The sequence below is a fragment of the Pollachius pollachius genome, assembly GCF_949987615.1.
Source record: "Pollachius pollachius genome assembly, chromosome: 4".
NCBI classification, from domain to species: Eukaryota; Metazoa; Chordata; class Actinopteri; order Gadiformes; family Gadidae; genus Pollachius; species Pollachius pollachius.
In genome coordinates, this window is record NC_136937.1 from 5,668,370 (window position 1) to 5,695,869 (window position 27,500).

General features: G+C 48.6%; 2 protein-coding genes across 2 annotated transcripts in view; one reads left to right on the forward strand and one right to left on the reverse strand.

Annotated features, from left to right (window-relative positions):
• Positions 1-15,961, reverse strand: part of arid2 (AT-rich interactive domain 2) — a 27,571-nt gene extending 11,610 nt beyond the window's left edge. The window contains 12 exon segments of the mRNA XM_079735254.1: positions 205-237; positions 239-401; positions 2,194-2,403; positions 2,902-2,998; positions 4,356-4,606; positions 5,206-5,275; positions 5,558-5,625; positions 6,111-6,329; positions 7,427-7,560; positions 14,301-14,398; positions 15,289-15,382; positions 15,506-15,961. Coding sequence (XP_079591380.1) covers positions 205-237; positions 239-401; positions 2,194-2,403; positions 2,902-2,998; positions 4,356-4,606; positions 5,206-5,275; positions 5,558-5,625; positions 6,111-6,329; positions 7,427-7,560; positions 14,301-14,398; positions 15,289-15,382; positions 15,506-15,597 — 1,529 coding nt within the window. The 5' untranslated portion in view covers positions 15,598-15,961.
• A 4,485-nt stretch (positions 15,962-20,446) lies between these two features.
• gas2l3 (growth arrest-specific 2 like 3) overlaps positions 20,447-27,500 on the forward strand; it is a 26,176-nt gene continuing 19,122 nt past the window's right edge. The window contains exon 1 of the mRNA XM_079735768.1: positions 20,447-20,740. The gene's annotated coding sequence lies outside the window, so the exon portion shown is untranslated. The remainder of the gene's footprint in view (positions 20,741-27,500) is intronic.

The following is a 27,500-nucleotide window of genomic DNA, read 5'->3' on the forward strand; positions in this document are numbered from 1 at the left end:
CGCGGGAACAGTAAGGGTGAGTCGTCTCGCTGAAGGACACCTCGACACTCGCTAGGAGGAGCCGGGGATCGAACTAGCAACCTTCCGTTTACAAGTCAACCCGCTCGACCAAATATCATACATCATATTTTGCATAATTATTATTGTATTAAAACTCCAGTCAGGATCATGACGTTACCGATGCCCAGCTCGCCAGATCCGTACGACCCACTAGGGAGCCCTGCGGGGACACTCACCAGGTAGGGGGGCCCCGGGGACCTGGACAGGGGTCTGCTCCACCAGCTGGGGCCGCACCTCGGCCGCCTGGCCCGCGCTGGCCTGGTGCTCGATGAGCCGCACCGCCGTGAGGGCGTCCGGCCCGAAGGTGTGGAGGTCCACCGAGACCAGACGCACCAGGAGGTCTGGGGGGGAGAGGGAGGGGGAGGGGGAGAGGGAGAGACAGAGACGAGGAGGGGGAGGAGACAGAGACGAGGGGGAGGGGGGGAGACAGAAGAAGGGGAGGGGGGGAGACGGAGAGGATGAGGGGGGGGGGGGAGATGGAGAGGGGGAGACGGAGAGGGGGAGAGGAGGGGAGGAGGGGAGAGGGAGACACGTGAGTCTCAGACGGTGGGTACCAATCGCGGGGTGGTTCATCCTGATAACTACACTTGACTCATGCCCCGCTGATGACACTTAAGAGCACTTAGCGGTGCGTTCGATGGCAGACAGGATGCAGAATGTACTCCACGCTGGAGTACGCGTGGACGGAAAACAACCAGCGCTCTCTCCGCCGTTCATTACCTCACTGAAACCCGCCCACACGGTGGTCCCTGCGGGTGCAAAGCCACACAGTAAACACGCTCTCTAACTCAGAATATCTGATCGCTAAAACCTATATCCCCTCATAGTCATAGTCAACGTTAGAGAGATATTCCACCGTCGATACGAGAGACCGTCGGAGACATGGGCATCCACTTTGAGACACTTTTTCTAGGTTTAATTTAACCCTTTGAAACAAAGCTCATCCCAGCCACTGATCATTCCAACTCCATGTTCCCCATGTCAAACGACCCTTCACTCACTCACTGACACATACCAGAGGAACGGGACCATATTGCTCATGATCCGTCGCTCCCTGTCCTGGCAGCCTGTCAGGCTGAGCCCAGACATGGATCGCCCCCGCCCCTTCTCCCTGCGTCTCAGACCTCTTCTCCCCCATACGAGCCAGGACTCGCCACAGACAGTTTTGGCAGGCATCCGCCTTCAATTCACAGGTCAAAAATATAAAAGTGTCGTACACTCCTACACACGCACGTCTGCCAGCGGATGCCTGAACAGTCTGTTTGCTTGTTGCGTCGCACTGTGCGAGCCAAATCTTGTATTGAGTATTCGGTCCATCGTTTCATTATTCCTTTCATGTTGGATGAATGCCTAACGTTTGTCGTTTACATTTCATACCAATGACATTAAATATACCCTGTTTCTTGGAGTATGCGCCTGTCTTTTAAGTACGCTATAACCTGTGCAGAACCTCTTCCAGTAGTGGGCATAAAAACATAAGAAGCTGGGACTGCGTGATACCCCACATCATGCTTTTTTAGGGTTAAAAATTGCATTTCGAGGTTCTACTAAAAGGGTTACAACACCTTGCCCATGCGTCGGCAAATACACCCCCCCCGGGAAGTTATGAACATTGTGGGTGGCCGGGAGGCCCAACTTCTGCACTTCAGCACAGTCTGTTGTCACACTATTATGGAAGTAAAGTTTGAGCACAAACGTGCTGCTTCAGGCACTCATTGAGAGGCGTTCTCAGTGGGCGCGAATACTCCCCCTGGCTCAGGCTTATATTTTTCTAGCTTAGCAAACGTAAAACATGTATACATATTTAATATAGCAGTCTCAAGGAAAGGGCAAAGTCGAAAAACCATGATATCACCCCTTTAAGACCTGAAAAAAAAAAAGCTAAAAAGTTTGAGAACCACTGGGTTTAATAGTCCTTCCGGGACGTAAACACAAACTATGGACAGAGTCGGGGCTCTTCTGGAGCGGAAAACCTTGGCTGTTTTGAGCACGTTTTAATCCGTGCAAAACCTTGTTTAGTTTATTGGTTTAGTTGACAGGGACCATGTGCAGAACAGTTTCTATACCAGAGTGAGCTGAATAGTTCAATTTCATCAGTGGTCCCTGGATGCACGGTTCGTCGGGGGGGCGTACCTATGCTGTGGTCCACCGAGGCGATCTTGGAGCAGGGGATCTCCCCGAGCTGGGCCAGGAGGTAGAGCACCTCCAGGGAGGACATGAGCAGCATGAGGTCGGGCAGCGTGAGCAGGGCGATCACCTCCCGGTACGAGTCCCGGTCCACGTACTCGCAGATCAGCACCGCGTTGTCCTCCGCCTTGCTCAGGTTGCCCAGGATCTCCATAGCTGGAGGACAGGGGGGGACGGGGGACAGGAGAGAGAAGGTTTAGCGCCCCGGTGAGCGTGCGTACCATATAGGCTCAGTCCTGAACGCAGCGACCCGGGTTCGAATCCTGCCCGTGGTCATTTGCTGCACGTCCTCCTCTCTATCTTCCATACCTTCCTCTCTATCTCAAACTATAATAAAGCATAAAAATGCAAAAATAAATCTTTAAAAAAAATAAAATCAACTAGGGGTCCCCTACCCTTACCCCACAGGAGGTCAGCTCTGTTTGCAGATGAATGGTAAACGGACTGCATTTCAACAGCGCATTCTAACCAGTGGCCACTCCAAGCACTTTACAATACTGCCTCCACCCGTTCATGCACACATTCACACACCGATGGCGGTGTCAACCATGAAAGGCGACAGCCAGCTCGTCGGGAGCAGTTAGGGTGAGGTGTCTTGCTCAGGGGACACCTCGCCACTCAAGACCGGCACCAAGACCAGGCCAGGAACCTCACCTCTCATTTTGAGGAAGCGGTCTCTGGACATCAAGCATTTGGTGATGGTGTGGAACATCAGGTGGGTGGTCCGAAAGTCCACTGGGTCCAGCTGGACCTGTAGGGAGACACAGAGGAGCAGAACCTATGTTACGGCGGAGTCCTCACAGGTCTGCAGGGCCATTAGGCCGGAGTCCAAACACATGTTTAAAAGAGGAACGTAAACAAGGACACAGATAATGAAGACGCTGTCGGGGGTGAGATTAAGGATCTGGTTCGTTTCTGGAGGTGCAGCAAAGGCACAATTCGCTGCGGAGCGTTGATGTTCTACGGTGTTGCCGTCACAGAAATCAGTGCTGGGGGCGCAACTGGGAAAGCTCACCAGTGTTTTTATTGTGCTAGCTTCACCTGGGAGAGGTGGATCAATCTTAGGGTTGAAATTATACCCATGAACATGAATAAAATAATGATAATTCTAAAAAGCACAAATCCATATCCTGTATTAGATGTTGAACATCAAATGAAACTCCAGGACTGCCACTCACAATATTGAAATATTAAGATGGTGGCCAACCACCTAATGACATCAAAAGGCCGAGCACATATCCCCGAAACATTGCACACACGGCTTCTAATAGTCTTTGCTAGCAACACACACCGTCACGCTTTCTCTGGTAAAGCACCCCCTTTAAACCAAACCAGACGCTCTAACGCAAGCCGTGGTTCCTTGCTGAATCACTGGCCAGACCAACACATGTGCAGATCTAACTTAAAGCAACAATAAAAACCACATCCTGGTCCTTCTGATCGACGCGCGTGCGATTGCGATCGAGCGCACATCACTGTGAAGTCAAAGTGCATGTTGATGCTTCAAGATCAGAGAACAGCGGAGATTACCGTGGCTTATACTAGGGGTGGGGGGGGGGGGGGGAATCGATTCCTGCTCGTGTCGGGATTCTGTGCTTCTTCGATAATTGTATCATCTATCACAATATTTACAGAATCGCAATGCATAATCGCAAGCATCGCATCCTAAAGTCCTTGCTGATTCACGTCCCTACTTAACAGCAGTGGAATTCATCTCGTCTTCTCGGAGATACATCACATCTCGCATCGTGTCGTCTACTAAACACAAACTGAGCCACTAACCGGAACAACAACACAGAGGGTGGATATTTTTAAGAGCAAACTCAAAACCCTGGGGTTGACACTCATTTATCTTTTAGTGGCTTTTAATTAAACAACTTATACAGTATATCCATTTACTTTATTTTCACAAAGACATCGATTTAGGTATGGATGGTTGGGGGATTGTTTTTACACGTGTGAATATCGCTGGGTGTGTCGTGGGAGGGGGGGGGGGGGGGGGTCGTATTAAGCACATTGTGTCACATTTGCTTGCACGAAAAGTGCCATACGAATAAAGTTTGACTGAACATCTCCTGGTTCTGGAGGGGACGGGGGGTCAGACCCACCTCAGCGGCCACGTTGCCCAGCGTGTCGAGGCCCAGCTGGCGGAGGGAGATGAGGCTGCAGTGGGCGCAGAGCAGCAGGAAGCGCAGGCACGTGCGGCTGGCCGCCAGCAGCTTCACGTTGGTCTCCTCGAAGGAGAGGTTGCGCAGGATCACCGCCACCTGCAGCACCCGCTGGGCCTCCATGTCGCTGATGCCGGGCGCCCGCGGCGGGTGGAACAGCGCCGGCACGGGGGCGTCCGACGACGTACCGTCTGAGGGGAGAGGGAGAGCGACCAAGACGGGGGGGGAAGAGAGAGAGAGAGAGAGAGAGAGAGAGAGAGAGAGAGAGAGAGAGAGAGAGAGAGAGAGAGAGACAGAGACAGAGACAGAGAGAGGGACAGACAGAAAGAGGTAGAGAGGTAGACCGAGACAGAAAGAGAGAGCCGGAGAAAGAGAGACAGAAAGAGGTAGACAGAGAGACGGACAGAGAGATAGAGGGGGAGAGACAGAGTGAGAGTTAGAGAGAGCAACAGAGAGATAGAGACAGAGAGGGAGACGGAGAGAGAGAGTCAGAGAGAGGCTTGGTTAGTCTGAGCACTGTGATGTGGGGGGGGGGGTGGCTACTGGCCTCCACTGGGAGACGTGTTGGTGGGGGAAATGTAATGGCTTCTGGAAAACTAATCAACACCCCATGGTAATCGTTTTAAATGTAAAACAAGAACTCCATTTAAGTATTTTCTGGTAGCCGAACTAAAGACTACAGAGAGTTCATAATAAAGGAGTCATTCATGCCTTTTCATTTTGTTTTTGTCTGAATGTGATTTCCGATGGAATGGGGGAAATGCTGGTAGAGAGAAGCCATCCTACTCACCATGTGTTGGGCTCCTCCTGTCCCAGATGAGCTCCCTGATCTCCACATCCTCCACCACCTCCTTCCAGAACTATGGAAGCACACGGCCAGGGTTAGGGGGTTCACAGCCCGGCCCATCCAGTCCCTCAACAACAAGCTGACCATCCGAGGTCACGATCATTGTGAATTATTTATGAATCAGAAAAAAAGGAAACCTTCCTTTTTGCACGGAACACTGACGTGGAACAGACATTGTACAATCTAGGCTTTGATTCGGTTTACATCCTTGAGGCAAAACAGAAGACTTCCCCCAAAGCTTTTGTGTTAGGAATAAAATAATCAGATTCTAGGAAAGGGATTAGTCCGGCCTTACCCTGACGAAGTCCCGGGACGTGTTCTCCTTCCAGTCGGTCCCAAACACTCCAGAGAAGCTGCCTAGCGCTGGGGGAAACAAAACGCGAGAGAGAACGTTACAGCGAGGGTTCCAACAGAGGTTCCAGATGCTTCCTCTATTCTCTCCCAAGCCTCGGCTCCTCACAGTACAAAGTTAGGAGGCACACATCAAGGCATCGAGGAGAAAAAGATGCTTTGATCTTCAAACACTCGGGGGGGGGGGAGACTGCTTGGTGGGATTCACACCCCGAGTTAGTTGGATGCCTCTGACAATGGGCTTCTCATTTATTCTTTAGGCTTGTGTATCCGTGACTGAGTGTGATAACAATGTCATATAACAGCATGTATAATGTCTATAGCATTCATCGTCTTGAAAGGGTACAATTAGCAGTCTGAACATGGATTAAATAACACTTATAACATGTTAATATGGAACGTTAAGTCTCCATCCTTAAAAGAAAATTCAGCAAATACAAATTTCTCAAATCTTTAAAAACCGGGAAAAAGGCGGCGTCGCCCAGGGAACAACGTACAGTCGTCGAAGACGCCAGTGTGGGCCAGGAGCAGCGTCACCAGCTTCGGGTCCTTCTCCAGCTGCATGGCGTGCTTGCTCTCGTTGGAAAGCAGGGTGCACACGTTGACGGCGAAGTCCACCTCGTTGGGCAGGCCCGAGAGCAGCGAGAGCACCAGTTTGTTGTAGTCGCACGGCGCCGCGAAGTCCGTCGACAACCCGTAGCTTTGGCGGAGATAGTCTGGGAGGGGGAGCGAAAGACAACAAAAACAAGAGTTTCGGTACAAGCCTCATGTTTATCGTAGTCCGGGCCTACAAAATGACATTCAGCATCATAGTGCTTCTATGAAGAACAGCTTCACTTGGAAGAACGATCGTCCTTCTGAACTCTCTCTGAAGTTCACCACCACATCTGTATTTAGAGAATGATGAGGTGCCATGAATGTGGGTTCCACCACACTTCAGCCCATGAGATGACTGGTGGTTTAGGGGTTAGCGTGAGTGGCAGAATCTGTGGGCTGCATACAATTTATTTAGGTTTTTATGCAGTTTCCAGAATCTCACCCGTTTGGCAATGAGGTGTGTGACGGCCTGGACTGTTACGCCGTCCTAGACTGGCCGTAGATCTAGACCTAGGGCCTGTTTAGACCTAGGGCCAGTGTAGACCTACAGCCGGTCTAGAAGCCGTAGCACTAGACTGGCTTTAGGTCTAGACCGTCCGTAGATCTAGACTTTGCCACCCACCCAAAACCTGAACCTCTATGCTTTATTTACCCACCTTTAGACTCAAAACATCGCTTGCACAACTTAAAACAAAGCATGGAGCAGTAGAGCAGGCTTAGAAAGCCATCAATTCCCATTGGATGAAATGAGCCTGTAAGCCTTGGACACGCCATACAGATAATACCAGTGACAGGGCGCGCGCACACAACCAAATGATACTCCGGGTTTGATGATAACTCCACCGGTATTACCTACCTCTGTTTCAACACAGTTCCACTGCTTTAAGAAGGTCACAGACATCCCTAAACCGTCTGGGGAGCATGAATAATTTGCTGGTAGGAGTCAGCAAATGTCAAGGTGGTAATTCCGAATGTTATCTGGGAATTGCTGCGATTAAGAGTCGTACAAGCACCGCTCGTGGTGTTGATATGCAACATCCCTCCACAAAAAGGGGTTGTTTCATCCATTATTTTGAAACGATACTGCTACAAGCAAGTTAAATAAAATGAGATAAAAAGTCAGCAAAAGTAATAGTCTATGGATGTCCACAACGGCCAGGCAGTACACTGAACAGTTCGAAACAGCAGTTGCTGGTAGGGAGTTAGGAAGGCCTACCTGATACAGTGTGTTGCTGGTAGTTATAAGAGCAGGGAATTGCACCGATTGGAAGAGAAATTTTGGGATTCCCCGGTGGCGACTCATCATCGTCCTCCCCAAAGTGGTGTACTTTCTCATATTTCTCCAAGTATCTGTGGAGAGAGAGACAGAGAGAGGGAGGGAGAGCGACAGAGAGAGAAAGATAGAGTAACAGAGAGGGAGGGAGAGCGACAAACAAAGAGAGAAATAGAGAGAGAGCGAAAGACACAGAGAGTGACAGACGCACAGACACACACACGCAGAAACATAGAGAAAGAGAGACAGAGAGAGCGACAAACAGAGAGAGCGACAGAGAGCGAGAGCGACAGACACAAAGACAAAGAAAGAGACACATCAGGTTAGCACTAAGCAATTCTTTCATAAGTTACCCAGTGTTTATTGAAGTGAGAGCAGAGCGCCTTGGATTTTTCTTTAAGTGAAGTCATGCAAATAATCATTTACTCTGCAAGACTCTACTGCCGTCGTTTCAAAGGCAGGTACAATTCATTGCAATGCAGATAAATTTAAAAGCAGTTTTGTGTTGTTAAGGCCTTCATGCTCATGAGTAAACCTTTAAAAAAATATATATACATATAAAAGAAGAAATCCAAAACATTGTGTTGAATAGAGAGACAATGCTCAGAGACACTGGTGAATGGAACGACAATGCTCAGGTAGAAAGTCACCAGGCGTGACACAGTGCAGACACAAGAGACGGGTTGCGATTGTGCGTCCCAAACCACACACCGACAAGACGGCTGCCTTTTGTTCCAGTTCAACGTCATAACCATCAGCGCTCGGGTTACATCCGTAAACAAGGCGATAATCTCTCCATTATCCACCTCCCCAACTGCCCGGTGTCCCGTACAGACGGATCGCGCCAAACAGGGTGCATCCCTGACATCCTCAGCCTACGCGGAGCCACCTCAAACCGGTTACCAGACACCTGCCGCTGTACAGTGTGTGCACCTGGGTTTACACTCCCCACCGCATCAATCGGGTTGAGAGTGCCTGCTAAACAAACGAAACAACTCTCGTGCTAGTTGTGGTGCTCTGTGTATCCAGTCCTCCTCTGTGCATCCCCCTATGAAGCCCGTTTTCACAAGGTAAACCGCGACCAAAGAGACACCGACCACATGAGGCAATTCCACACCAGAACAAAAAGAGCAAATAAAACCCGAGAACAACACTGGTCCCCCCCCCCCCAATCCCCCTGTTGACACAAACAGGTGTCAACGGCCGGAGCGGACAGCATTCAACAGGCCGGACATGCTCCAAGGGAGAGCTGAATGAAACACAAAGTGCAGTGAAAGCGGCACTGCTGGGGATGTTACCAACAGCCACTACTTCCTACTGCTGCCAGAGTCTTGACTGAGCAGTCTGCGGTTTAATCAACACCTCAAGTAAAAGATGGCAAAAATATTACAACATGCAGATGAGGGCACACACACACACACACACACACAATGACAAATAGAGCAAAGCCTTGATAATACACCAAACTGATTCCCTGAAAACAACTTGCAGAGCGGTTGCACGTGCAGCAGGCATGCTTTCATAAAGGCAATGACGTGGTCTCTGACAGCACATCAACAGACAGCCAGCCCTCCACACTCCTCAGAAGAAACACAAGTCTCACCTTCCATTTCAGTCCCCCTTGCTATTCAAATCTCAAGGAGGCAACAACATTCTCCAGCCATCTCGCTGTGTGCGTCTGGTACCATCGCGTGCGCTTGGTATTGCTCACCGCCCACAACTCAGGAGCCGTCCGTCTAAAAATAAACACCGTTGGTCATGTCTGCCTTCTGACGGAAATGATGACTATGCTCGCGATGCGACGCCGCCAGCAATGCAACAATACTACTACGCCGACTACTACGATGACGACTACTACGGGCTACAACAGCCCCCGCGCATGTAAATATCCAGCTCTGGGTTACCCCGGAGCAAACCAATAGGAGCCCACAGAGCTAGTTTGGTCCGGTTACTCCTGAAAATCCCTGAGGTTTGGTTTTTACCCGCCGCGCATTTGCTTTTCAATCTCGTCTTCCAATTCATTTTGAATTTACAATCAAACTATTTACACTATAGGGAGATGAAGTGTAAACCTGGAATACTAAACCTAAAAAAAACAACCCAGCACATTGCTACCTTCCAACCTGCCACAGACACACAAACCTACCACACGCACACCAAACCTAACACACACACACACACACACACACACGATACTACAACCATACTTGACCAAATGATACTACCAAACCAGCCAACCATCAACAGCCAGCCCGGAGGCCCTGAGAGCAGCCCCCCCTGAGGCAGGCCGTGGAGCAGCCCGCGTGAGTCACAGAGCTGGCGGCCGCCTCTGAATGAGCTCTGGCTCGTTCGTAGCCAAGGTAATCCCCCGTCCGCGGGCTGCACGTGACACGCTGGACTAAAAATACACCCAGACTCCATTTGGAGAGAGTGTAAAGAGGGAGGGAGGGAGGGAGGCGGAACAGAGGGAGAGAGAGACCCTGCGAGCGCTTATTCTGCACTTCGCCGTGTCATCAAACGCTGTCTGAGCACAGGCAGAGGCCAGCCCCTCACCCAGCCGTCTACAAAATTAAAAGACCGGCCGACATGTTCGGCCCCACAGCTTTAAAGTTCGGAGTCAAGTCGACAGCTCAACGTTTCCATCCATCCAATTGCCCCCCAGTGCAGGTTTAATCTCAAGGGTAAAAAAAAATGAATACATGTCAAAACGAGAATCCAAACCAAATGGATCGGCAGAGTTGTAAAAGCGTTGAGGGATCAAAAACACTGTGCCTCCAGCGTACAGGGTTCGCCAAGTGATCACGTAGGTGATATGGATCAGAGAATTCCTTAGGCTAGCATGTCTGTTTCATCCCTGGCCTACATGCCCTCTGTGTGTCTCCGTGTCTGGGAATGTGTTGCCCCCTTGTGGCCACGGCCACACATTCACCAACATTGGTCAGTGCATTTGTTCAATTGGATGGGATCCAGACTATTCACAAACCCCAACAGAAGTTTGGATTGACCTTACTAAGCCATTATTTCAACTGTACGAGCCATTACAAACCCCAGTTCACCGACAACACCATCAATAAAAGGTGGATCACGCACATATTGTAGGAAATCTATGATTTCCAGTCACTTGACCGTAACTCTTAAAATTGCAGTGTGTGTAACTTCAGAATGCGTTTTCAGTAAGACGCCATCAACATTAACTGTGAAACATTAAGGTCAACTTGACAATAGAGCTCCCTTCACAATCACATGGGATAACCGCCTTCAAACAGAGGAAGCCAGAGCAGAAAGCCTGGGGGAACAGTATTTGTCTTACATCACCCTGTCTGAGTCTGCAACACACGGACAGACATGCCAGCAGAGAAAATGAGAACGCATGTTTTCCTCTTCAGTGGGTGGCGGTCGCGTATCAAAACATCCATCAGTTCACAACATTCCCAGCGTTAGCCTGCGATTGGTCACATCCGTGCGGAGCCGCATACAGCGATGCCAGTCTGCAGCCCACACAGCCCAGAACATGCCCACAAGAACCACTTAGTGACTATGCTGGCAAATGTTTGGAGGAGACACTACAGCCAGCTCACTCGATTCAAGTAGCAGCTTCGATAGGCCAGACCGACCGGTCTGCTGCTTGGCAAAAAAACACAAGTGAGTAGAGATCCCAGTGGTCCATCGCCCAAGAGCCAGCCGGATCGCACACCCAAAAGGGTTGCAGAACCCCAAACACAAATTCTCCCTTCAGATTTTGTTTTACATCTTTTATTGCACCGCATGAAGTACAGTGCCTGCAGGGAGTTGGTTTGTTCGCACTGTTCTCTGTCAAAGACTCTCAGTACATCAGAGGAGAGAGGGGGAGTAAAAAGGCAGCAGTCAATGCAAGACCCATGAAATCCAACAGATCAAAAGGACAGCAGACAGGTGTTCAGGACGATCTCCCCCGGTATAATCCGACCAGTGTACTTTATTGTATCCATCCTCCAAACAACACTGGACCACATACACAGAGGGTGAGAATGGCCCACATTTTGCCTCCATAAATGTCACAGCATGGACCGATGAGAGATTGGTGGAGCACTATGTTTTTTAACCAACGACTGGAGGAATGGACTAGATAGATAGCAGTGCCCTTCTGGCTGCTCTCAGCCTGGCTATAGAGACTACAGCGTGGTCGACACACCGTCTCTCATCCTTATCTTTAATATGTAGGAACACAAACTTGGCCAGCACTGCATGGTAAACTAAACTTTTCCCGTAGCCGTTAGGAAGAAGAGCTAAAACATCCTTTCCGGACACTGACAGCCTTAGACAAATTGTCCGTAAAGATTTTAAATCAAACCTGCGTTATAGACTGGCCATTGTGTTAATACTGAAATAGACTTCCAAAACTACCGTCTTACCACTCGCCAACGAGTTTGCTATCGGAAGAATGTCTTCGTAACAAAACATGAAACACGGCGTAACTCCGCTCCTCGCACTTTCTGGTTTCCTGCCCAGGAGCTGTGCCATTTCCATCCAGAAGTTCAGCTGTAGCCTAGTCTGACTTCTGGATCCGAGACGGGTAGAAACCTCCAGTGAGAACCAGGACGACCAGTCTCACTGGTGAGAGTTCAGCACAGGCAGGAGGAACAAACATCTCCTGGCTGGTGACTTCCTAAACACATAAAATATTCATCTGTCCGGTTGTACCGAACCCAACGAAGGCCGTTCTAAGTACCGCCACGAGTGAGAAGTGAAAATATGGTAAAGTGTGAAAACCAAGCAAATGAGTTCACCAGACCCGATCATAACACAGCGAGAAACGAGCAACAGCACAGCAGGAGAAACAAGAGGGTCAAGTCTTAAAATGTAGTATTGCTTGGCACTGAATTAATAATAATACTATAACCAAGAATAACCGAGGGGGGGGGGGGCTCCTATGGAGGGATTCCAAGACAGCAGCATGATTTTAAGTGTTACTGTCTCCTCCCCAAGTCAGGAAACGCAAGCAGTCCGCACTGAAAATGTCAGAGGACATTTCAGATGTTAACCCAGCGACAAGGAGGCCGCTGGCCGGCGACTCAGAAGGGCCGTTACAGACAGCAGGATGGGACAGCAGGGTGACGGGGTGATTAACCCAACCCTCCAACAACAAAAGGTCACAAGTCCGACCCCGCGCGAACACATGCTTTGACAAAGTGCCCTTCTTTGGGAAAGTAGAAACTGTTCTGCCTAGCCGGTGTGTGTGGCATTGACTTAAGTCCATTTTAAAATGTAATGAAGCCGTTTAGGTGCCGAGGCGAGAGAGAGAGCACAGGTAAAGGTCTGCACGAGGAGCTGGTAAATCAAGGCTCTCCATCTGTTCCTTTCATAAGGAGGTGCCAGGGCAACACAAATCAAGCAGGGGGGGCTGACCTAGGAAGAGCCTACCTCTCCTCAAAACACGACAAACAACACAGTCACCCAAACTGAATAAAAACAATACGTTAATGTCATTGCAAGGGCAGATCACGCATTAGTGACAAATCCAACATGGTATATCTTACAATGCATAACTTCTCGGTCATTAGCATGGCATAGGTTTTTCAAACGTTAGCGTCTGCTGAAATAATTGCTAACTTGGAATGTGAATGGATCACATGACGAGAAATATGGAAATTACTGATGGGGGGAAAAAAGACCAATTCCTAACTTGGGACGGTAGCTCTATCATCCAGGAGAGGGAGAGAGCTGCCCATAACATTCCCTGTCTTAACCTATTTTCTTGTGGAAATAGCCACAGGTTTCTTAGCAGTGATGCAGTCGATCATTTGTCTCCCACTCTGCTGGAAGACAAGGTCTTGTCTACATACTTTTTATAACTTCATTAAACAGCTAAATAGATTGCAGCATAGTGCCTCGGTTTGTAAAAACAACCATAAGAATACAGGTAGAGAGGATGGAGATCTGGTCAACAGTTTACAGCAGTGGTTATAAACACAAGCCATGTTAAAAAGTGACACCACCACAACAATCAAAGAAAATGCCCACCAAAACATTTTCACATTGTTGCAAATAAAGAAAAAACATATTAGTAATTTCACTTTATTTTCGGTTAAAATCCAACCGCTTTTCTCATTTCTCTGCAAGTGGCATCTCACATGCAGCAGAGAACCAACCCAGCTGAGCTCCACAGAAAGGTGCCATATGGATAATATTAGTTCAATAATCAAAGTACTTATAATCTTACACAACCGTTTACTGGCATGATTACAAATAAATAAGTCGATTGGGCTGTCAGTCTCTAAGCATAGTAATTGTAATGCAAACAGTAGTAAAGGGGACACTTTAAATCATCCACACTGGACTCGTCCTCAAAAAGAGTTTCCCTATGCCTTAAAATATCAAAATACAGCAAGCTATATTCCTGCTACAAAAGAGGTAAACCACTATGGCCATGACACATGAGCCTGGTTTTGGAGGGAGTTTAATTTACACCACACTGAAAGGCTGAGGATGTGTACGACTGTGTAAAAATAACCCAGAGCCATTCAACCAGTTGATCCATGCAGAACCGAAGTGCCTGTCCTGGTCTTGCACACATTGTAACTTCTGCACAGAGAACAGTTGGCTTGAATTATCAGAGTAACAAAGTAATTAAACACGTAATCTATTTCACAAATCAGAGAACCTACAACAAAGAGATGCGTGCTAAGCCCATTGAAGAGGATGCATCTCCTGCCTGATGCGAGGGACTGAAGCAGCAAGCCATGCTGCTGAGCGGTCCCATCGTCGGTGGCTGCCTGGAACATTTGTAAACACTCCCCACATGCCGCCAGAAAGGAGGCTCGTCGGCCGTGCGACTTACCTCAGGTAGTACTGTTTTAAAGCAAATGCCGCATTGGAACAACTCCGGGGAAAGTTAAAGTCTTCTCCGAGTTCGGACCACTGGTTCTTGTCGGAGACCTGTAAGGAGAAAACCAATATTTAGAAAGAAAAAAACCTCCAAAACAACGTTTGGTAGAAGGATCGTTCACGTTATGTTATAACCATCTGTTGTTAACACGCATCGAGGCTGAACGTATAATACCTTGAAATATCTTTACCGCCATAAAGGAAACACGGAAATCGGGCTAAAATTACAAATTCACAAATTAAAAACCAGCCGAACCAAAGCAGAATAACGTCCCCAGTCGCCCAGACAGCCGTGGTGTAGTTTACAGTACAGTTTAGTTCGACCTGCTTTCAACGGCCACTATCGTTACTGTTGTTGCTAGTTAGCAGCAGAGCTAACAGGCTACATGGACTACTTTTCCGTTTATTCGTGCTAACCCACCAGGGCCCCCCAGGAGCCCACCATCCACCTCCAGTCTCACACCGCGGCGGGCGGGAGCCACCAAGCCCGTCTGGGGGGGGTGATTTTACCATGAACTGTGTTCAGTACGCGGGCCTTTGAGGCCTACATTTTGTGATCAGCCATTAAGCCAAAGATGGCTATGGCGAGGAGCAAGGCTTCCTCAAAACTCGGTGAAATATACCGAATTTCTGGCCCCCCAAGCGGGGAGCTCTCCTCCCGGCCGGTGCTCCGGGCCGATAATCGATGTTATAAGTGCCCGCTGATTTTGAGTCGCTCCGACTGCACTCTGAGTGGGACCGACTCCGGATTCAAACACAACACAAGCCTCCACACCACCACACACACACGGCGGACTAGCACAAGGCCGACCAGCGACTCGGTCCTCCCGGTGGATACCAGGGCTGATGAACCCCGAAATGCACCCCGAACAGAGTTGGAGGGGTCCGGCGGAGGGTACACGGTCAGCCAGTGTGGGAAATTGCACTTTAGTTGCACTCACCTTTGCGAATCCACCTAAAGAGACGACTCTGATGTAGAGCGCATTCAGGTCCAGCTCTTTCCCACCCACGATAGGAATCTTCTTGAACGGTGATCTGAAGGGAAAACACGTGAAATACACGCAGGGATGTTTACACCACAGTCTTGTGTCGTGATCGGGGACATGCAAAGAGTATTTAAACTTATATTTATGGTGGATAAAGACGCCCCATTCTCACCCTCTGCTTTGGTGGAATTGCCGCAGCTCGTCCAGGAAAGCCTGTCCTTTCCTCCGCTGGTCTGGTACATTTTTCCCCGTCGAATTTGCCATTGTTTTGCATGCAAAAACGGCCCAGGACCCGCTGACTGGCTTCCTAAGACACCAAGGATCCCATACTCCGCCGGCGCTCAGTCATTCGCGAAGCTGCGTGTTTAAAAAGTTAAAGAAATAGCTGATAGCCCGGAGAGCGCCAGCAGCCCGCTAATAAAGACTGATGCCCACAGAGCCGCCGCTTCACCAGGACCAACTTCAGGAGAACACCCGCAAACACGGACGCTTTCCCCGGTGGATCCCACACGCCGCGGTGGAAGATGTTTAATTAACGCTCCGGGTTGCGATAGTAAGTCGTTTGGAGGGGTTTGACAGTGTGTTACGGACGCGGCTCCGAGCAATCGCACACACACCATACACACACACACACCGTAAAGCGGTAGACAAAAAGACGTGGAGGCCGCGGGCCCGAGCTGCACGCAGCGCCCCCTGCGGCCGGGCCGCGGTACTGCACCGTGCGCCGCGCTCTGCCGGAACAATAGACGGTGGTTCTCTTTTAGGGCTCATCTGCAACTTAACGACCCCCGTCGGAAACGGTCAGGGCCGCGCTGACATGGTCCGCGGGGGGATGGGGACCTCTGCGATTCAAGTGGAAAACTTTAACTTTAATGCGGAACATTGTTAAAGTTTTACACTTTGATTGGATCACTGGTTATCTGGTTGTGTTTACTTGAGTTAACTTTGCCCAGTGAACACAACACCACCAGGAGCATCGCCTCCCGAAGACACCCAGCTTTATGCACACCATAAACGGATCTCTCGTCAGGGATGCTTGTACGATAATCTCTGCCTCGGAGTTTGTGCAATTAAAGTAAAGTTTGTGACTCGGCGGTCGGGGTGAGGGTGACGCTATGGTGTGGTCTCAGTGCTGGTACGAAGTGGATTCTGACATGAGTCCATTAACCAATCAACGCCACTTGTACCCAGTGTTTTTTTATTAAGCTTGTTGGGGGGATACGATTTGTAATTAGGATACTAGATTATTGGATTATTACCTTTATATAAGTTTAATAAACACTTATAAAAAGAACGTTAGTATTATAGGCAGGGATGATAAATGTTTAATATAATATCTTAATGTCAGCTTTTCCCCTCCTTATTGAACTATTGCACATTTCAATTAAAGCATTATTTAAACTCGTCTTGACTTTTATGCCAGATATTGTGTCAGCAGTGTAATTATTGATATGGCGTTGTGATTGAATCCCCCTATCTCTTCAAAGGTCTTTTTTTAACCTCTGGGGATAGTGTGATATTGCTCCTGATCCCTGCTGAGCTGCCAGTCGGCCCTCCTCCTGACGGGGTTCAACCATTACACGCTCCCCTCCGCTCCGGGAAGAACCTGTCACAAAATGGCGGAGACGCGCGTTAGCGGACCCCATTTTGAGGATTTGACAGTAGACAGTGGAGCGCGGGAGGCGCGATATGCACATTATCCAACCGATCCTCGAATCCATACGGCGGGCGACGGCCGTGCGATGCGCCGCCCGGGTTCACCTCGCGCACGTTCGGGCTCGACGTCTTGGAGGAAGTGAATTCTGACTGAGCAGCTCACGAGACGCGGCTCGTTGAGGCGATAGCCTGCTATGCTCATGAGCTAACGCGTCGAGGTGAACGGGGAAAGACCCGGACACGTTTGATGGTGAACGTTGTTTACCGACTTTTATGGTGATGTGGACGGTTGTTCGACACCCGTGCTGATGGGAGCTGATCAAACGTATCGATTAATGCAGTTTGCGCGAACGTCGACGCTATATGAATGCTAAAGTTAGCCTCCCAGAGCCAATCCATTAACGGCTTGGGCAGCCAGCTAGACCGACCAGCTATTTCGGTTAACTCGGGAACACGGACATGTTAACAAGGAATATTAAAATGTGGATATTAATAACGTACACTTTACCGCCTCTCCCTTTTCATAAGCAACACATTCGTTTCCCGCAGGCGCTTAACTGATCGTAGGGCGCGATATCTGGCCCTTCTGAGCGCGCGCTGGTTATTCTGTAACCACAGCAGGCCCGACATGGTTCACACATTACACTATTATCATTATAAACAATATAAACTATCATGATATGAGGCTTCGCTTGGCAATGGTTGTTGGAATACACATGTATTTGTGGGAGGCCGTTCAAAAACATCAGAGAAGATCATTGTTGATTACATCATCTACACCTTCATAAACCCCCGTCCAACTAGTTATGAAGTTGCAGTGTTTTGTAATTATTTTACTAATATTCTACCTAGAATAAACCTGGTTTCGTGTTCATGCTTGGATATGCATGTATGAATATGATCATCCGAATGAAAACTTAAGGCCATCCCCTAAACGTTATACTTTGTTATTTAAATACTGAATAACGGTTAAGATGCATCTCATTCATAATTGATAACATATTGAATATACAACACATCAGCATCGACATTTGTCACCTGAACTTATTGCAATTCTGTGAAGTGCTCAACGCCATTCTATACTGTATGTAGGACTTTGCTTGTATGTGCAGCTGCTGGTGATGTCACGTCTAGATGACCATGCGTTGTGACAGCTCATTCAAGGCATATGGCGCAAACGAGGCCAATGGCCCAAGTGGCCCCGAAGTAGCCAGACAAAAGATCGCAGTTGGACACTAATTGCACACAACGTTCTCGCACCCGCCTGTTTTCTTCAGCATCCCCTGGCTTGCTGTCTATACACTTACCATCAAGTTCACCACTCTATTGTGGAGAACCAGCGCCATCTGGTGGCCACTGGGCGCAACGCCTCGGAGAGTAGATACATCATTGAAGAGACGTATAGTCGATAGAGTGAGTTGGTAAATTATCAAATGTAACTTTGTTTGACAAGAGGTTTAATTTGCACCTGCCTGCCCCATAACCGAGTGCTTGAACCGAAGAATACAAAAAAAAAAAGATTTAAGTCCACATCCATTGACCACCAGGATAGGGTTGGTTTTAATTCTGAATTGGGGGAAACAGCTGCCCTCTCAACAATTAATCGGCAGGGATCAGGGGGAATGGGTATGCCTGCAAAGGATCACTTTAACTACTTCAAGGCTTACTCCAATGATGAATAAAGCTGAAGCCTCTTTGTATTACTAGTTACTATTAGTATTGTCTTCGTCTATTTATTCATGTTGTCTCCAATTAATCATTTGAAATGCAAAACAGACTATTGTAAAAACTAAACAGAAGTATTTTGTTTATGACTGGATTTACCTTATATAACATTGAGGTTTGGTTTATTGATGTTCCTTGGAGATGGTGCTGAGTATAGAGACATGCAAAAGTAATTAAACTAAAACAATGTCGCCTACTTTTGAACACTCAACTGTCGTCGTGATGAGTCCTCACCACCAGGTGGCGGACGTGTTCAAGTTAGGGATCATTTCAACCGCTTGCTTATCAATGGTCCGGACTGGACTGGAGCTCATTATGAGGAGAACTGAAGAGGGATTCTAACAGAAATGTTTATTTCATTTTTAATTAATTAATGGGACTAAACCTGATCAAATAAAGGTCTAATTAAGGAAATACAAGGTGATTGATTGATCAAATGGGAAACAGTTTGTTTTATATATATTATATTCATATATGTTTACGATAAATACTAATACACGAAATATATACTAGGATGAATAGACCTACAGTAGAGAATTCAGTGAAAGAGTTGTAATAGGATTACCTAGTTAAATGAAATATATTTATGACACACATCTGAGTGTTGATTGAACATTGGACAATGGACTCAGTGTATAATTTTAACCTTTGATTCGGGCCATGACATTAAAGCAACAGATGTCTTTAATATTCCTAAATCTATAACTGCACAGCTCGTTTGATGACTCAGCCATGAGCAAACCTTTAGGGTGAGTATCCAAATATACAAGGGGCTGGTTGAAGAATCGGTCTGAACATATAAAGGCAACACACATATCTTAACCTTGGACCTTGCACTCAGTCCCCGAAGCCCTTTTAGCCTCAGACCACCAGTACTCAGAGGATCAGTGTGACATATACTGGTGTCCTTCTTATATTCCACGAGGTGTGATTACATGGAAGGGAAAACTGTTTGTGCTCCATCTTGGGTCAAGAGCTATTCAGGTTAGGCGGCAAAGGTTGTGGTTGTAAATCCGGACGTCTGTTGTGTAGTTGTAGGCCTTGATGCCTAACTTCCTTCATGTATAGATAGATTGTCGAGGCATCATGTGCTGCTGGGGAAACATACATTAACGTGTGAATGTGAAAGCAGTTCTGCTGTGACACACTTTTCCGGTGTTGTCCATTCAAGTGCAGTACTATATACAGATGTTAGGTTTTTTTTGCTTGTATCTTTGCTTGTACTTTTTTTCAGTTATGTAGAAACTACGAAATGTTTGTAGCATGGACATTATATTGTGGTGTTGGCATGTCAATTCATATTATGTAATGGAATGAGGTTATATCATATTTCACGGGACTTATGGTCATTATGGGGGGGGGGGGGGGGGGGGGGGGATGTCAGCTGGGAGGCGTCGCTTGCTTCCTCAAGTAAAAGCCAAGGTTTCACTGCACAATAGGAAGGGTGGGGCTGAAACTCGAGCGAAATATAGGGAAAGGATCGTATCTAAAGAACTTCAAACAATGGACATACATCCATGAAAGTTATATATAGGCCTATTATTGAAAAAATCAAAATAAGTAAAAAGGTTGGCTGTAGTTTGTTAATCATAATCATTAAACAAAAAAACAAAACGATTTCAACCCGTGAAAGATCCCGAATAGAAATCAATCTGACAGGGTAAGGTGCGTTAACGTGTAAACGGACCCTGCTCGTGCTCAGGTGTACCCATCCCTCCGCGCCCACCTGCTGTTCCCGCGGCGGCGCCTCGGCCACGCCCCCATCCCGGGGCCTCTGTTGGGAATGGAAGGCGGCCGCTCATTGGCTGTTTCGAACAGCGCAGCCACTCTCTCCAGCTCCAAGCACAACATCACATTCCTCACAAGAGAGAGTCGACGTCCACGCTGGCGCTCCAGTCTGTATGGAGATATGAGTCCTCCGTGACCAACAAACAGCCCCGGATCAAAGCGAGGAAAGCCACCAGAATAGAGACCAGAAGCGTCCTTTTCCTCCACCCTTTTTTCTTCTCGGAGCCTGCAACCCCCGGTGAGTTAGAAACTTTTGGTTCCTACGTGTCAAGTCCTCCTGACTTCCCCATCTCTCTGCTCCACGAGGAGCGGGGAGCCTCGTGGATCACGGCGGGTAGGTTGATTCACATCTGTAGATGAAAGCAGCAGATCCGCGTTGTCTGGTACTCCACCAACCGGACCATCAGGTCCTCCAGTTTTCCTCGATTGTCTGTTCTCCACCCTTTGACTCAGAGGAAGCGCGTCGCCGTGTTGCCTGGCGAGCTGCCCGGGAGACCGAGAAACGCGCTGTAATTGTGGGAGAGCTTTTCAAACACTTGTCAAACTCTGCTTATCTTTTTAATTAGATTTGATCTATGCATGGCGAATCTTTGAATTGAGTGTGTTAGCATATCGCGTTGGCTCGGTTTAGATGTACACTTTAATCATGCGTTTAATACAGATGCATAGCATGTAGGCCCGCTATTTTGCACCCGTTTAACTGTTGCTCAATCGGTCCTGGTATTGCTAGAATATACTGGCAGGCCCATGCCTGCATCGGCATACTTAAAAACGAATTTTTTCCAGTTGTACGAAAAACGTCGTGCAATGCAACATTGACTGTCCAGTATGAAGGGTAGAGTTTGGTGTGTGTGTGGAGTTACACTTTAACAGGCTGGGGTCAAAGGGTATATTGATGTTGTTCCCTTAAATTTGTAGAGCTCAAATTCCATTTCCTGTCCAGCATGGGACAGGACACTACAACGGCCAAGGATTCGCTCCCAGGCCGTTCCTTATCTGTCTCTATACTAACAGTTCCAGGCGTCCATGCAAATGTAGTTTTATGCTCCATGCCGTGTAGTCAAGGCAACCCATCAAATTAGGCAAGGATCCAAGAAACTTCAACTTTAGTGGGGAAAACCCCAGGAATAAAAAGAAGTATAGGGGTGAGCAGGTGCTTCCTTGTGGGGACACACACACACACACACACACACACACACACACACACACACACACACACACACACACACACACACACACACAGGGATCTATGACTGACTTATTTCTGCAACCACAAACATCAATTTCCTCTTTTTGAATCGGCTATTGTAACTTGTAGTCAACGATTTATGAAAATAACTCATTGGTGAAAATTTATATATGGGCAATATGGAAACAAGTTAACAATGGGGACATATCCCAATATAACTTTGAGCTCAACATACTGTACAACCTCTTTCAGTTTGTGATCAGACGTACAACCTCTTTCAGTTTGTGATCAGACAAACTGTACACACAGAATACTGAAATTAATATTCCCCACTAATCCAGAGGAATGTCAGACAAAAGCAGAATGCAACCACACTCGCAAAAACTAATCGCAACAAATCCGTCTTCCATTCATGTCAAGGTGCTGCTGTTCAGAGATGAATCACAATAACAATTTGGGGAATGTCTGGGCAGAGTTTCGATCGCCCGGCCTATTTTCCTCGATTAACTGAATCCTGGCGGTCTCATCGCGAAGCTGTCATGTGAAACTGTGGTACGGGAGAGTAGACCAGCTACAAAGACAGTGGGTGGGTTTCACATCGCACACAATGTCTGCACATTGCGGATTGTAATGCAGCGTATTCAGAGACACTCTGAAGTAGACACAGGAAACAGGCTGTAAAGACTGAATGCCTTCCTTTTGCTTTTTTCCTCCACGTTTGAATGGCTCCATTGTTGGGTTCATAACTTCTTCACAGCCCGTGGATCTCTGCTGGGATGCAACAGATTTTCCACGGTTTTCGCCAGATTAGGGATTGTCCCGGACACACACGCACGTGCGCGCGCACACGTCACACACACAATCAAGGACCATTGTAGGTTTGACAGGGTTTGTTGTTGCAGAAAACCTGTCAAAGATAAGCTCAGTTTGGTATTCTCCAGTCAGTGGAGATAAATGTTGATAAATGTATTCCCTAAAAACCGACTCTCCTGAGACGAGGGCGTGTTGACTGGGCTATTCGGAGGGACGTTTTTTAGTGGCTTTAACGGTCACAGAGTCGAGGAAATGCCCGTTGATCTCTGAGACAAAGCCGACAGTAGTTCATTCATCAACGCCTGTGTGATGAATGAGAGCGTCGCCTGACGGCCGGCCCAGGATTCCCACCTCCCTCGCCAAAGCCATCTGCCTAATATCTGGCATCAGGCCTCATATTTTGGGGGGAGCCCACCAAGTACCCCCCCCCCCCCCCCCCCCCCCCCCCAAGTAAAGACTCCAACACACACACACACACACACACACGAGAGGCTGAGCCAAATGATGCGAGGACCAGCTAGATGAGGGGGAGGGGGTCTTGGGGTAAAGTCCCATATGGGGCCAGAGGGGGTCGTTTGCGTGGCCGCAGGACAGCTGATAATGACATTGTGGATTACCCCCTCGTTTATGTAGGGTACAGCTTACCGGGGGCGACGGTCTGTTGTGGGTGTGGTGGAGGGGGGTGGCTGGTTGCTGGTGGTGTGAAGCAGACAGTCCAGTCTGACGGGAGGAAGAGTTTGTTTGGGGTGTCGTGTGGGTCCTTCGAGGGACGACGATGGGGGTTGTGGAGTGTTTTGGTTTCAAAATGTTTACCGTCAAAACGTCCACAGAACTCTTTTTTGTAAATCCCGCCATGGTCTGTTTACTTTTCCTTTGTTGTTTGTAAAAACAAACAAAGGAAATGTGAACATACAATGACAAATCCGGCTCCAGAGTTTGGAGAGTCAAAGTCGGCCTCTTTTCCCTGTCGGCCGTCCCTTCCGTGCATACCTAGCGTTGTCCTGAAGCCTCCTGCTTTATGAGGGCCTGTCCCACTGTGATGATCCAGATTAGGGGGAAAGGTTGCTGTCACACCACCACCACCACCACCACCACCACCACCTCCATCTCTCCCAACTCGCGCTAAAACCCGGGATTATCATTACGCAGAGCCCTCAAAACAATGCTTCCTATAACCCCGACCTCTGACCCTGGAACTCACCTTGGGCTGCCCTGCTGTCAGGAGGGGGGGGGGGGGGCAGGTGTCCTTACAGTCTTCTCATCTGGAACGGCTTATCTCAAGTGTCCCTGCCGATGACTGCATAGCAGCGCCCCTTCAAACTGTTAGGAGTGTGTGTGTGTGTGTGTGTGTGTGTGTGTGTGTGTGTGTGTGTGTGTGTGTGTGTGTGTGTGTGTGTGTGTGTGTGTGTGTCGCTTTCTGCTTTTATATTAAAAGGTAATCCTTTTTTGATTGGACATCGAGAGGGACATGTCCACTCGAGTCTAGCAACGCTTTGTATGACTATTGTTCTTAGTTGTGTTTGATCGGCAGCCAGAACAAATTTGGCGTGTTTGGGTAAATCAGAACAGCCATGGAGTCAGGATGTCATGGAGTCAGGATCGAGGCCAGACCGCTCAGGGCTGTGGCTCTCAGAGTATTTCTCTTGGCCCCTGAGGGCCAACCGCCTGGCGTCCCGTTTCAGTCGGTCCCTCAGCCCCCAGTGTGACACAGAGATTCCTTCAGTCCAAGGCCTGAACCGGAACGTTCTGCCGTTACTCTTTCAATCCACGTGCATCCTGACATCATTCCGGAATATTCAAACCGCCCTCTTTGGTTCCTTAGCAACAAAAACAACATAAACTGCCGGTTTTGGTGTAAGTGTGCAGTTTGTTACTTTGAACATTTAAGGTGTGTGTGTGTGTGTGTGTGTGTGTGTGTGTGTGTGTGTGTGTGTGTGTGTGTGTGTGTGTGTGTGTGTCTGTGTCTGTGTCTGTGTGTCCCAGACAACTCAAGAGGGTGCTGCTTTTCAGAGAGGAGGATCCTGCGGTGAAATCTCTGTACGTTCAGCTACGTGGCATGAATGAATGAATTATGCTGATTCATGCACTGTCCAATGACTGGCAGGTTTACAGAGTGTGTCCTTCAACTTCATTCTATTCATTCGTCATTATAAAAAAAGGTTGAGGTTATGGATGTGTTAGTTTAAGGTGTTTCATATCCAGTATGGCTAAATGTTGCTAAGTCAGGTCAAATGGCAAATCGATGTCATCGATTTCTAAAGGTCACAAATATCGACGACCGTGTTCCCACCCTCCTACAGTCGGTTTCCTGCGTTTCATCAGAGGTTCAGGATGAGGCGGCGCTCAACGGTTTCAGCGCTAGCACCACCTAGCATACGCGGACACCCGCGTCCCGACCCACCCGGTTTCCTGCAGGATTAGCGTCAACAAATCAAAATGGGATTGGCAGGTGACACTTCAGCCTTTAAGAGGGGCTTTGCCTCCTGTCTCCCACCTTTTTAAAGAGCGTATACCCCCCCCCCCCCATCTCTCTCTTGCAAAGGTCATGGGAGGGGAGATCAGAGAAGACTATTGATGAGGTTTATCCCGGTTAACGTTTTCTTTTGTTCCAACCGCGGAACCGTTGCAAGCTAGCTGCATCTAGCTCACATACTTTTATTTAAACCGGAGTGTTTGTTGACACGGTAACCGTTTTAAACGGTAACAGTTACCCCGGCAACGGCCTGCCCCCCCCTCCCCTCTTCCCCTTGTCGGAATAGGCTGCATTCACGGAATCCTTCCTTCTAGGACGGGAAGCGTGCTGGCAACCTCCCATGTGATGAAGCCAGGGCCAAGTGGACTCTGTGATGAGGGGGGGGGGGGAGGGGGGTGATGGGTTAATTAAGCCGCGACACAAAAGGGGGTCTCAGCAGGAGCAGTTTAAGGGAGGAGGTGGGCTGGTGGTGGTGAGGGGGGGGGGGGGGGGAGGGGAGTTCCCCCTTGGGGCCCACGGCGGCCATGTTGGGCAGCTGAGGACAATGTGAGGGGAGGGGGGCACAGGGGGCCCCATACTGGCCCCTGCCGTTTGATTTTCCCCGAGATGTGCACTTATTTAAAACAAACACACCCCGAATGTCGATCTGACTCAGCCGGTTTTCTGTGTGCTAATTGTCCACCGAGGAATAGGCTTATGGTCGGCCTACGCATATATGTTTATTTAGATAAACAGCGCGATCGGTAACGGTTGCCTCGTCACGCACCCGGCCGAGGGCGAATCAGACCGGAGCATTATGTCATCATGCGCTCATCATCCTATTTTTATTCACTCGTTTGTACTTTTTTTCCTTTTTTTTTTTTTTTGTTCCCCTGTACGCACGGGTGCTCACACATGTAGACCACCGTATGCCCCCCCCCCCCCCCCCCCCCCAACCCCACCGCTGACAGACCGTTGGCTCTGTGCACGGGGCGTGCACGTGCACAGTGTTGTGATGAGTGGTGTGAGGGGGAGGCAGGGGAGGGACGGAGCGTGGCATTGTCTGGAATAGAGCTGATCCTCTTAAATGATTAACACACACACACACACACACACACACACACACACACACACACACACACACACACACACACACACACACACACACACACACACACACACACACACACACACAGAGTTGTTGTTATGAATAGTCCCATGGGGTTTGTCAGCGGGCATCATCTTTTCATTAATATTATTACTTCATAATCTGCGTTTATTACGGCGGTCATGTTTTCCAAGAAGCCGTCAGCTGGTTTCCCCCTTGCCATGTCGGGGGTGAGGGACGGGGTGTGTATGGTCTGTGCTATGAACCGGGGGAGGGTGTCCGTAATGCTTGACGGGTATTGATCGCAGCGGGCATGTTGGTTATTTATTGGTACCATACCGGCGCGTCCTGGATGCGAGGGTGAGGGAACCCGGGGTTTTGTGGCTCCGGGGTCGGTCGTGCGTTTGTGTCCGTCTCGCTGCCGCGTTAACCCCACCAAGCACGAACATTGTTGGAAGGGCCGTTGCCCGGCATCGAACCTCGTGCTTTACGAGGACGTTCTTCCTTCTGTGTGCGATGAGGTCTGGTGTCGGACGTGCAATAGTCGATAGCGCCGTGCGTTCTGAGTTCGGCTCGGGTTAACCAGAAGATCGTCCGATCTACAGCACGAACAATGTAGTTTGGTGTATTCACCGACGAGGTTTTGAATTTGTTCCTGTACAGAGCAAAATTAAACGTACACCGTTAATCCGGACCTGGGGGAAAAATGTTTTGTAACCGAACAAGACTCTTATGGTTTACTCTATTCGTGACGTAGGAACCGTCTAATGAGAGGAGGCCCGGTCATATAGTTGGGGCCCCCATTGAGATCTTGAGAACGTAATCCATAAACAAGGTGGATTGTTCTGGTTAACGGAGAGCAGTGTGTGGGAGGGGGATGGAAAGTGGGTTAGAGGACTCTACTGTATACTGAGAATGTGCTGCGTGTGTTCACTGCCCTTTTCCTTTCTAGCAAACAACGAAGGGTTCACATCCACCATCAAACGGGAGTGTGTGTGAGTGTGAGTGTGTGAGTGTGAGTGTGTGTGTGTGTGTGTGTGTGTGTGTGTGTGTGTTGGATCCCCACTGGGAGCCTAGCTGTCAGGCTGGGGGCCCAACAGATGTGGCCCCTCCTGTGTTCTGGTGCCAAGAAATGGGGCCCTTTCCAGTTTTGCAGAGGATGACCTTTTTCTGCACAAAGCGCCTCCATGCTCGGGTGGAAACAACGGCCATGGAGGGATTGTTGATTGTCCTCCTGATTCTGAAACGCTCAATTCTTTGTCACTGAGTCATGTATCATGATTCTGGTTGTCACGGTGACAAGGAGAGCTTTCAAAAAGTTTCGAAAGATGGGTCGTATATCAACCCAAAGAACTTTAGTTTGAAGGAAATGCTGAATGGACTGCATTAATACAGCGCTTTCCTAACCAGCGGCCACTCAAAGTGCTTTACAGCAT